The sequence below is a fragment of the Mustela erminea genome, chromosome 2 (genome assembly GCF_009829155.1).
Source record: "Mustela erminea isolate mMusErm1 chromosome 2, mMusErm1.Pri, whole genome shotgun sequence".
Classification (NCBI taxonomy): domain Eukaryota; kingdom Metazoa; phylum Chordata; class Mammalia; order Carnivora; family Mustelidae; genus Mustela; species Mustela erminea.
In genome coordinates, this window is record NC_045615.1 from 34825248 (window position 1) to 34838259 (window position 13012).

Here is a 13012-nt window from a genome sequence, read left to right on the forward strand (position 1 = left end):
ATAATCTGTAATGTTAATTATTTACTCTCTGTCCTTTCACTTTGTCTTTTTTTTTTGGAACACTGTTGACAATCTGTAATTATCTTGTTTATTTAATTATTTGATTTCCTGTTCCCACTTATCTTCTCCAGAAAATTAATTCCATGAGGACAAAGGCTATGTCATTCTTATTTACTACCATATCTCCAACCCCAGCACAGTACTTGGCACATGTTTGTTGTTAAAAAGGGAAAGACAAAAGGAGAGGGCAGGGGGGAGGGGAGAAGCAGAAAGGTAGTATACAAGGAGATGTTGAGAGAACCAAGTAGTAGAGAAGCCAACCCATCCGTATCAAGTGTGTAGGAGAAGCTTAAGGATAAAGCCTGAAGAATACGTATTTCTAACAAAGTATATTTATTTCCTGACCCCTCAGGCTTTGATGCAATTTGTCAAGTAGAGAGTGAATATTACTTCTTCTCCTCAACTTCACAAATGTGATGTACTTTGTATAAACAGAGGAACACTGAGCTCTGATCTACTGGATCACTATGACTGTGACATGGTCGTGATTAGTTAGATGAAAAATAGCTTGCAAAGGATCAGGAAGAGCTCAGCCTCTGATGTGCTCTTGAACAAATGATTGGTGTGTCTTTCCATGAGTTTACTGTTGCTGTTTTTCTGTCTCACCAAGGAGAATAAAGAAAAAGACAGAATTGGAAGATTCTACTCCATTGTCCTTCTATGCCCTCACCCCTCATCATCATGACCTGACTTGAGACCATCAAAACTGATCCCATGTACTTTACCTCTTTTATGAGAGTCGGTATAATAATCTTTGGTTTCTAAGTCATGATATATGTCTAGAAAACTAATATCCAAACATCTCCACAGTAGGGAGACAATCCTCTCCACCCACCTCTGGCATTTTCTTTTTTTCTTTCCAGTTTTATTTGTCCTCAAATAATTTATTATCTGGTATACAATATATTTTACTTATATATTTATTTGTTTCCCCTTTACTAGCATATAAGTTATACGTGGGAGGGATCTTTGTCTGTCTTATTTTCAGAATCTAGGAGTCTGGCACACAGTAGATAGACAAAAATAATTTGTTGAATAGATATCTAAATAGACAAATGAAAGAGAATAATAAGGAGAATAGTTTACTTTGGGAGGAACTGGGTGTTTTGTTTTTATTTTTGTTGTTGTTTTTGTTGTTGTTTTTGGACAAAAAAGAATATAATACAAAAAACACTGAATCATCCCTGAGTTATTACAATTCCTCATGCAACCTTGACAGTTCTATTACTTTGAAATTAAATATGTATCCCCTCTGGGATGCTGTGTATCTGAGCTCCCTGGATGACATACATTCTACTAATACTTCTATTTTGTCATACTGACTCTAATCTCTGTGGAACCCAAGATTCACGAAACTTGATTTTTGATCATTAAAGAATGTGAGACTCTTTAATTGTCTTTTAGCCTTAGAGAGTTCACCAAACACTGGTAAATTTGGGAAAAGCACTCAATATTTTACAGTGGATAACAAATGAAATTATGAGTTATCTCCTTGATTAAAGCTTCATTGTAGGATATGTAGGATATATAAAAAAATAAAAAATTTATATATATATGTATATGTATGTATTTTTTTTCCTACAATATATTCAGTGAGTGTGGCTCTGTCATGATCACCAGGTCAAAAACAACACGTGTGTTTTGGGAGCCTAGATGGGGAAGCAATCAGAATCAGTGCCAGACATAAATAAAGGAAATGCTGGCAGCAATGAAAGCCCTAAAAGTTTGGATCCCTGTGTCAAAGAATGCTTAATGTATTACTGTACACTTGGGAAGGAAGTCTGCTTACTTTCTTGCAGACAGACACTTTGATAAGCTTATCAAAACTCTAGATATCTAAAGCAATTGATCCATTGAATGAAAGGTCATAGGAAGGTGTCTCTCTCTTTTGGAATACCCCAGACTGTACACAGATCCATTAGGAAACCTAAAGGGCAGAAGAAGTTACTAGGAAATATGTTTTAAGTAGGCTGTTTTTTGACCAAAAAATGGAATAAATGAAGAAAATATGTACTTGAAATATTGATGATAAGAATCACTTCTCTTCTGTACATGGACATGGTCCAATATAGGTGAACAGAGTTGGGGTTTTTTGCTTTTCGTTTTTAGCTTTAAAAAACTTCTAGCCAGGACCATTTGTTTTGCTAAGGCACACTCATTAAAACACATCCAGTTTACGTTGTACAATCATGATCAAATGAAGACCAAGATCAAATCAAGTTCTATCTAGTCTTATGCTGGCATTCAGGGAAAAAAGGTGGAAATTCATTCTCTTTGTCTAATACATGACTTAATCTGAGTAAACTATTAAATAGAAAATATGAAACAGAAAATGATGAAGATTTTTCTCCAGGTTTTTCCATCTCCTTCTTTTTATGAATATGTACAAGAATAAAAACCACTAAAATATATCCTTAAAATACGTGACCAAAACCTGGTGTCACCGCAATGCTTGCATTGTAGTTCTTTAAGAAGAGCCTCGTGAGGTCAGACGAAATACGCTGCCCCCTACCACCCAGGAAAAAGTCATTATCCATGATCTAACAAATAACAGATGGAGAAGGACTGAGAGCTCTGTTGCTTTCTAAATAGAAAAGCAGTATTAGTTTTCTCACTAGGCTTATAGGAGAGGTGGTTCAGCCATGAGGTAGTTTCGTTAATCCCTCCAGCTGGACTGTGCAAGAGTGTAGGGCTTAATACTCACTCTCAACAATATCTATTTGTGTGGATCAATTAAAGCACATAAATGTTTTGCCTGCTCCCACCCCCAAGGCAGCAAATACGAATTTCACCAATGAAATGTGAATACATTGCACAAAAGTAGATAACTCAGTATATTGTGGAAGTTCTGTTTGGCTCTGCTCAGGTGGCTGGGACTAGAGGGGGCTAGGGACACTTATGCTAAGCTCCATCCTCCAAGCTACCTCTACAGCCATCCATGCTCAGCTGTAACGAACTTTTAACATGGGACTGTTCCCAAAAGGGTTATTAAAAAAGTAGTTCAATAGCATCTGAGAATCTTTAGAAGTTGGTATCGCTAATCTGCCATCGATCTAACAAAGAAAGTCTGAAGCAAACTGCTTTCTCAAAAACAAGCTGTGCAAGCTGGTGTGGAAATCGGCAGTGAATTGTTTGAATAAGAAGCACATTACCTTTATTTTTTTTTTTTTTTACTTTTAATGATTTACTTTGGAGTGAACATTATGTGTGGTCTTGCATCTAACTATATGAGTATGTGTGCACGCGTTTATGGACATACATACATGCGTGTGTGTGTATAATCTTCAGGGTAGCCATGAGAAATAAATGTTGCTCTCTACCATTTCTAATTGAGGAAATGTTCAACAGTTTACCAGAAATTATAGAAGTGGCCTTGGCAGGAGCAGAACCCAGACCTGGCTGAATTCAAGAGGCTGCATTTTCTGATTACATGGCACTGTCTTTTAAAAAACACACACTATAATGTGAAATACTGCCTCTGTATGTGGGAGGCTATGAAAAGCCATGGACACAGCTCTGCAGCCCACCAGATGAACAGGAGTGTTTGAAAAGTCTTTTTCTTTTCTTTGATTTTATTTGAGAGGCAATAGTTAGAGCAGTTGAGTATAAAAAAGCTACAGCTTCAGTCCATAGGACAGAGCACAGAGTAGAAAGGCAGTTTGATGATTTTTCTCACTCACACTTGGGTAGATTTTCATCATCAGTTGGAGCATTAATTCTCTTTGGCTCCTGGAAACAGTTATTTGCTTAATAGCTCTTTTGTGACCCAGGGAGTTTATGCACAATCCCAAATGGCTTAACTTCCAGCTGAGGAGGAGTTTAGGCAGAGAAGAAAAAAAAACCCTAACTTCATTTTTCACAAATAATTTGAAGATGAAAATTGGAACAAACAATCTCACTATTTTTGTTGAGAAAGAGTCCTGTTTTATTTTGACAGAGGTCACTGAGACGTAGGAGGCAATTTTCATGTGGCGATAGTTCCTTGAGTCAGTGTAAATGGAGCAAAGAAAATGAGTAAAATACAAAATGTCCTTGTAAAGTTCAGATTTTTCTGGGTTCTACTGTGAAATTTTTGTATTAGAAAGTTTGGACTAAATTCTAAGTACCTATCTGAACTTTTTAACTTTTTATCTTTGGAATGGTTAAAAATAATTGTCCAGTACCTGAAAATCTGGATTTTTCATAGGTTCAGTTACTTGCCCTACTGCAGACTTAAAATGATCTATTAAATGATTATTATGTATAATGAATTGTGCTATAGAAATGTTAAGAAGGTTATAATTGTATGGTTTCATTTTCCTGTCAGGTGATAAAACAGGAAGAACTTGGCAAGGATCTTTCTGATTGTACTTTGTATGATCTACTGAAATACGATGATTTTAACTCTGACAAACACCTGGCTCTTGAAGAACTTTATAGAACATTCCGTGAGTATAATATTCATTCTCTAATTCTTCATTCTTTTTCCTGTTTCTTTACACAATACTGTGTGTTTGCTTGATCTCAGAGTACAAGTTGTTTGTTTTTTTCTTTTTTTAGAGAAGTGATATATAAGTAAGATAATTTAAGTACTTAAATGTTGTTGAAATATATGTAAAAGCTAAGGAGTTTAATGATTCTAAAATGAAAAACTGGGAATACTTGATAACCCTAGATCTCCGTTCTCACTGAATTTCCTTTCAAGCATTAATTCCACAATGTTGCTTCTAAGCTTTGGAGTAGGAGCAGTACTTGCCTGGTTTTCACTGTATGTCAAAACTAATTTAATTATTTTCACAGTGACTTTTTTGTTTTTACACTATTGGGAAACTAAAGCAGATTCCTAGATAGAGTTTGCATTATGGTAACAAGCATAGGAATGGAAAAATTGTATTTATGTTAAGGTGTTTGGTATAATATTAAGGTACTTTGGAATAATTTATATACATTTCAATTGCTTAAAGAGTTCTTAAAATTGACTATATGTGCTTTATGAAAGGGAATTATGAAGATGACCTGGCTTTAAAAAGTTATCTAGTAGGTTATTCTTTAAAAATAATTCAAAGAGGAAAGACTAGGAGACAAAAACGAGAAAGGAAAGATATAGGAGATGTATGTAAAAATTAAATTAACTGGTTGGTGTTTGATAATTACCAAAGAAACAAAGTTCAAAAGGATTTAATTTAGCACTGAAACCAGTATTTTTTATATCTATCTATCTATCATCTATCATCTATCTGTCATCTATCTATCTTTAATATGTCATATGTATACACATGTATATATCACTTTCCAGAAAGTCAGGGAATAATATATGTGCTTGGTGTGAAAAGATCTCTTTTGAATTATACCTCTGCCATTTATCAGTGGTCTAATATTAGAGAAATTACTTAAATTTCTGAAAATTCATATAAACAAGGGTAGTAATTTTCTTGTCATATGATAATTTTATGTTAAACATTAAATTATATGGTATGTAATATTTGGTGCAAGTAAAACAATATATGTGAAATAGCTGCAAGTTACAAAGCTTTAAGGCAAGATATCAGTATGCTCTTCAGATTTAATTAAATTTCATTTCCATTTTAGATTAAAAAGCAGGATCACAAGGGAGGACAACTCCATAAACTGTTAATCTCCTAAAAGTATGTCACAAGGTGAAACTATATTTCAAAGTTAACAAGAAAGCAGTATTATTATTCTGTGTTTGTATGAAGAAATTGAAGTACAGAGAAGTTAAGAACTAAGTGGCTGAGTTTATTATTAAACCTCTGTCAGACTATGAAGTATATGTTCTTTCCACAGAACTTCACTCCATAATAGTCATTAGTTTGTGTGCTCATGGTGGCAAGGAGAAGGTATTATGGATTATCAGGAAAGAAATTATATTTATATTATTTTATATTTATATTATATTAATACTTTCCTATTATATTATTATATAAAGACTATATATATATATAAGCAATATATATATATATATATATATATATATATATATAAGCACTAGATACAAGTTAGAAGGGATAAATATCATAAAAAGACCTACATAAAATATTAAGTGAATTGAGAATATACTCTCCAGTTTGGGAAATCAAGGAGACTTCTTGAGGGTGGTAGTTTTTGAATTAGTCTCCAGGATAAGTGGATATGGGCTTTGGTCAGTAGGAGATGGGGAAATTGGACAAAAAGAATAGCAAAAATAAAAACTCAAGTGTGTGACAAACCCAGGTATTTGCAGAAACCAATTCAACTGCAAGATCTGTTCCAGGTCTGAAATTCTATGAAAATATATCAATTATTATTACTATTTTACTAACTTGTTTTGTGAAACAAGCAGTCTAATCTACCAACTCCAATCTCTCACCCTTAAACTGTGTAGATGCGTGGATTTGACTAAGTAAAAGTGATTGAAACTTGTAGCGAGAGCAAAAAATATTTTTAGTGGCATGCAATTGATCAAGTATCATAAGATAAGTGGCTATCTGTGTAGAATTTTAATTTAAAATATGGTTATTATTGATGATGAAATGGTAGAGTTAGAAACTAAAACAATAAAAATAATGTCTAAATAATATGTTATTTTTATGACAGCACTGCAAAGACTGAATAATGATCCCCAGCAATATCAGTAAATAAGAATCTTGTCCAGAATACAGCTGCTTGCACTTATCCTAGGAAAAAAATGATACTGCATTTTGAGATATGATTTAATGTTGCTAAGGAAAGCAAGGTGGATCAGCTTATTGTTCTGATAAAGAAAATTCTGCAACTCAGAAATCTGTACCATCAATAAAAGTATTCAATAGAGAAATAGTTAAGTTTTGTCTATAAAGGGGCTAAATTATACTAGGAACTGCTGAAGTTGAAAGGGAAAAAATCTATATGATTTGGGTTCACTATTAGAAATTAATATGTAACGATTTTATGGAAATTATTTATAGTAAATGCAATGAACTTAATGAATATTGTAATGTTTCTGCCATTAGGTCAAAATTATGTATAACACAAAAGGTCTACATTCTTAATATTCTAAGTCATAAAGAGATATTAGATTATGAAAGCACTTGGCAATCAGCAATCATATTATGATCTTTTTTTCTTTTTGTATAATCACAAAACTATCCCTTAACAATGATAAAATGATGTTCACATAATCATTTAGAGAAGATAATGTTTTTCTAAGTAATGCTGGAATTATATGGAAGATTTTAATATTCTTTCTGGTCTCACTAAGCGATTTTCTGGGAAGTATTCTATTTTCAGTGTTTCACTAATTTAAACAAGTTATCAAACTATACAGTGATCCCTCAGAGATAGCAGAATTAATCTGTATGGATTGTGTCTGCATTAATAAGACATATTTATACATCTTCAATAGGAGATATGTATCTATCTCTTTCTTTCCATCTGTTATAATACTTTATAACTAAACCCACTTTGATTTTGTGAAGTTTAGTGACAGGCTTTTTAAAATGGTGTGTTTCTAAAAGTCACTGTGTTATAAAATATTAAGGTAGTTTCATGAGTAAAAATGTGTAACGATAGTGAGAAAACCAATCTATTCAAAAACCATGTATTAAATACTCCTGTGTATAGGGTGCTGTGATGCTGTGATAGTTAAATCAACGTAAAAATTACTTTTCTTTCCCTTAGGAGTATATACTCACAGACAGATAATGACAAAAATGACAGATTTAGTATGGGGGATATATATATATATATAAAATTGTATCCAGAATGATTCCCCCCAGATCGTTCCTAAAAACAACACCCAGGGGGCGCCTGGGTGGCTCACTGGGTTAAGCCGCTGCCTTCGGCTCAGGTCATGATCTCAGGGTCCTGGGATCGAGACCCACATCGGGCTCTCTGCTCAGCGGGGGACCTGCTTCCCTCCCTCTCTCTCTGTGATCTCTTCCCTTCCTCTCTCCTGCTGTGATCTCTCTCTGTCAAATAAATAAACTCTTAAAAAAAAAAAAAAAACAACAACACCCAGAAAACTAAAAAGTCCCTAAATGAAGATACAAAGGAATAAGCTAAGTCCAGAGAAGTTAAAAAAAATTAAAAAACTTCTCTTCATCCATTAATTACTTGCTTGTAGATACAGGTTTTTGGGGTCTAGTTTATCATTCTTTCTGCCATATAAAAGTGGAAGAAAGTAATGTAAAAGGTAATATACAAACAAGAAAAGGTTAATGGTAAAAAATACCAAATCATCAACTGTATAAGGTTTTCTGTAAAATAGCCTTTTTTTCTCTTTTTGGATAAGATGAATTATTTTAATATTTTTCAACAAGCATTGGATGGTATTCTTAGTTTTTTTCTCCAGAATTTTTGGCATTATTAAAAAGGTACTTAAAATAAATCCTCAGTGTGAGTATCAAATATGCTAAATTATGCCTTGTTTGATTAACAAACTTGGAAATCTATTTAATGGGATCAAATAAATTTTAAATGAGGTCAGTGACATAGTTTTGAATACTTAGATGAAATACTAAATCCTCTGGTCAGATGGTGAATACCTTTCACCCAGGCATTTTGTTGTCTTGAATATTTTCAGTAAAATATGTAGACTTTTCAGTGTAAAGGTCTCCTGTACAATTAAAAATGAGTCAACAGTGTCATTATTAATCACAAGGACTTGGATTAACATACAAAGAACCAGCACTTTATTTTCTTCCCATTCAAAATTAAATTAAAATTTTTGATTGGTTGATTTACATGGAGCACTATATTTTCACTTTAAATCTAGGTAAATCCAAATGATTTGCCATCAAACATGACCATACACTGAATTAAGGCATCCAATTTCAAAAGTGATATTCAGATAAATGTTTATGTTTACTTATTTTTGTAGTCAAACTCAATTAAGATGATAAAGTGCCATGATAGGATTATTGATTTTAGGAATAGTTTTTATTTCTAGCTAGCAAAAAATGATGCGGGGGGTGGGAGGTTGGGGTACCAGGTGGTGGGTATTATAGAGGGCACGTATTGCATGGAGCACGGGGTGTGGTGCAAAAATAATGAATACTGTTATGCTGGAAATAAAAAATAAATAAATAAATAAATAAATAAATAAATAAATAAATAAATAAAATGATGCAAGTGGCTGTCCAGAAAAGAACATTTTTTGAAAATGTTTTCTGTGTACTTTATTTTCTTAAATTATAAGTTAAGTTATAAATTGAAAGTTAACTTATAAATTGTTTGACTTGAGTTCCAAGTCTTAAAATTGTATGAAATGAAGAGTTTGCAATTCTGATAGATTCTTGAAATTCTATTAAACTCTTATGAGTTGTAGTTCCCAAATCCATATACAGGTATTTCAAAATATATATGTATTCTAGAAGTTCAAGTTCTATTGCCACACTTAAATAAATCTCTATCAATTCAATATTACATTTATGTGTGGGAGGGTCCAAAAAATGATGTGTTTCTACTAGGCATAAAATAATTAGTTTTTTGCAAGTGTAATGCATCAACTGTGAGCATTTATATTGAAACTAATTGCATAATAGTTTTCTCTCCTTTCTTAAAAAGAATAATTAGTATTCTGAAACTTTAAAGTACTAAAAAAAATGGAACACTTATTTTAAATTGCCTAACTATTCATGATTATACTCAAAATGTCATCTCTCTTTATAGGAAACACTCTTAATGGGATATAGTTTTGGTAATGACATTATAAGGAAAAAATCATTTTCTAGGAAATCACAATTGCTATAATAAAAATATTACTTATTGGAACCATCTAATAATCAGAGAAATGAAATATGAATATTATGTTAATAGTCATAGATATTAGATCATTAGTATATGAAAGATTTTTTTGAGAAAATTAGCAGAGTTTAGTGAGAATTAAGACTCTTACAGTAATACAGGTTAAAGGTGATAGGGCCAGGACTAAAGGAACAAAAGTATTAATACAGAGAAGTGGTCATATTTGGACAATAACTCACAAGTAGAATCCTCTCAACTTGATGAATGATTACATATGCATGGGATAGAGAAGTTAGGGTCAAGGATAATGCCTACCTAGTTCTCTAGCTTGCATACAAAGTTAAACAATTATGCTATTTATTAAAGTAGGGCACACAGGAAGAGAAGCAAATTTGGGGACATATACTGAGTTAAATTTTGAACATATTGGCATATTTACATAGAAAACTTTGGTTGGAGCATATTATGGTCTAGAGCTCAAGTGGGAGGTCAGGACCACAAATAGAGATATGGGGCTTATAGTTAATTTGATACTCAGTGGGTTAAGCCTCTGCCTTCGGCTCAGGTCATGATCTTGGGGTCTTGGGATTGAGCCCTGCATCGGTCTCTCTGCTCAGTGGGGAGCCTGCTTCCCTCTCTCTCTCTCTCTCTCTCTCTGCCTGACTCTCTGCCTCCTTGTGATGTCTCTCTCTGTCAAATAAATAAATAAAATTAAAAAAAAAATTGATACTCTGGCAGGGAATGGGGTAAACAAGAAGAGATGAGCAAAAGAGCAACAGGGAACCAAAACTTAAAATTAATTGAGTAGTTTAAAAACAAAACAAGCGGGGCACCTGGGTGGCTCAGTGGGTTAAGCCTCTGCCTTCGGCTCAGGTCATGATCCCAGGGTCCTGGGATCGAGCCCCACATCGGGCTTTCTGCTCTGCAGGTAGCCTGCTTCCTCCTCTCTCTCTGCCTGCCTCTCTGCCTACTTGTGATCTCTGTCAGATAAATAAAGAAAAAATCTTTAAAAAAAAAATAAATAAATAAAATAAAATAAAAACAAAACAAGCAAACATAAAACAACACTTAGAGAGGTAGGAAGTAAACCAAAGGACTACACTGTCATAAAACTTTAAAAATTGTTGACCAGCAATTTCCTTGACTGAGTTCAGAAGAAGAGAGTATATGACAGATAAATAAATGGCCTCTGGATTTGTCAGTAAGGTGGCCATTGGTGACTTTAGGCACAACATTTTCATCAGAGATGTAGAGGTAGAAGCAAAAATGCTGGCAGTTGAAACATTATATGTAAAAAAGAAGAAAAGTAAAAGAAAGCAAAAGAAAAAAAGTGCTGAGCAAAGAAGCAGAGCATGCAAGCATGTATCGAGTATATATTTAGATAAAATCCAAAATAAGTAAAACTTATCTATGGTTTCAATAGTTCACATGATGGGACCTTTGGAAGAATTGGCAGGGGATGGGGTGGGAACATAAAGTAAGAAGAAGGCTTCTAGGATGCTCATAACATTCTGCTTTTTAGCCTTACAAAAAAACCCCACACTGGTTTGGGAAAGGCTATTATTGACATTGATATAGCTACTATAGAATAGCCTCACACACATATCGTTGTAATATGAAACCTTAGAGCAACTTTAATTGCTGGAAGAGTTGGGAAAACAATTCTTCTATGGCATACTTTGATTAAAATATTAATTCACTTGTTAGTATAATTATAATTTCTATGTTAGAGTTTATAGATATACCTTGACAGTTTTGGTAAATAAACTCAGTACCATTCACTTAAAGATAATTTCCACCTTATACGACTATTGTTCTAAGTTCTTTAGACCTTACAGGGAAAGAACTGTCCAACATGATTACTGAGACACAACCTATACACATGTATTCCAAAAGGACAAATTTTGGTTCTAAACAAAATAAATTATTTTTATGTAACAACTGTGAAGGGAAAGATAAAAGGTAAAGAAATACCAATTTAAATTATAACTTTAAAGAGAATGAAAATCTTATACATATATATATATATATTTTCTTCATTTTAAGATGACCCTGTCCTTCCAATTACTAAGGTTACCTTAATCAATAGTAGCTAGTGGAACTTCATTTTTCTTCTTTTACCTATAACCTCTATTATGATTTCTTACTGGTAATTTTGCTTGCTGACCTAACTATTTGGAACTCCTAAAAGCAGACAATTAGATATTTTAGCTTCTCTTTTATCTCAAGTGAAACACTTGTATTTATTTCTTAAAGTATTGAATCTTTTTGTCATATAGATATTGAGAGTAAGGCCTTTTCTGTCACAAAATAAAACTGAAATAAGAAACAATAAAATGGAAATTGATTATTCATTCTTACTTTTCTACACTCCACCGTATCTTGTCAATCATAACTTAGCAGGTATGACTTAAAATTACTTTCCCCTGACTTCAGCATGGTATTCAGCAACAGAGGTAGCCTGAGGCTGTTTCCGACTTTCAAAGTTGTTCTGTAATTCATTGGTACTTTGGCTTTGTTAACCTCTTTCTTTATACTGATTTCTCAGAAACTCCTTGAATTGAGCCTTGCGTTGTGCTTGTGTGATTCTGAAACCCTGTCTGCATGGTGTCTTGTGCATAGTGATTTTCCTGTGGAGACGACCAGCTATATTACTGCTGCAGATCTGATCCCTTTGGCACCAAAGCCTTTGCTTCAACTTCGAGTATCTCAGGGGCACCTGGCCCACTCAGACAATAGAGCATGTGACTCAATCTCAGGGCCATGAGTTCAAGCCCCTTGTTAGGTTTGGAGCCTATTTAAACAAATAAACAAACTGTCTCAGATTTCTAAACTGAGTTTCCATTAATGGGATTTAGTTTTTAACTAGTTAACTATTGTTTAATAGTTTAAAACAATTTGAATGTAATGTATAATGTTTTCACTACTAGCTGTTTTCTGAATTCCCTACTCAAGGTTAGTCTGAGAAAATGCATTTCATTAACATTTTTCAGTTGAAATTTTCTTTTCTTTTTTTAAAGATTTTATTTATTTGAGAGAGAGAGAAGGCACAAGCTTGGTAGGGACAGAGGGAGAAATAAGCTTCCTGTCAAACAGGGGTTTAATCTTAGGACCCTGGAATCATGACCTGAACTGAAGGCAGATGCTTAACCAACTGAGCTATCCAAGCACCCCAGTTGAAAGTTTCTTTATAAGATTCTGCTCTGTCAATGATCCATTATAGAGGCATTTATCCACAAAGTGAAGGCCA

The 13012-nt window shown here is 33.4% G+C and overlaps 1 protein-coding gene across 4 annotated transcripts in view; it reads left to right on the top strand.

The window, feature by feature from the left end:
- Positions 1 to 13012, top strand: part of FSTL5 (follistatin like 5) — a 761141-nt gene that overhangs the window by 392479 nt on the left and 355650 nt on the right. For all 4 annotated transcript variants that reach the window (XM_032332636.1, XM_032332637.1, XM_032332635.1 and 1 more), the window contains exon 6: positions 4367 to 4487. In XM_032332636.1, the coding sequence (XP_032188527.1) occupies positions 4367 to 4487 (121 nt within the window). The remainder of the gene's footprint in view (positions 1 to 4366; positions 4488 to 13012) is intronic.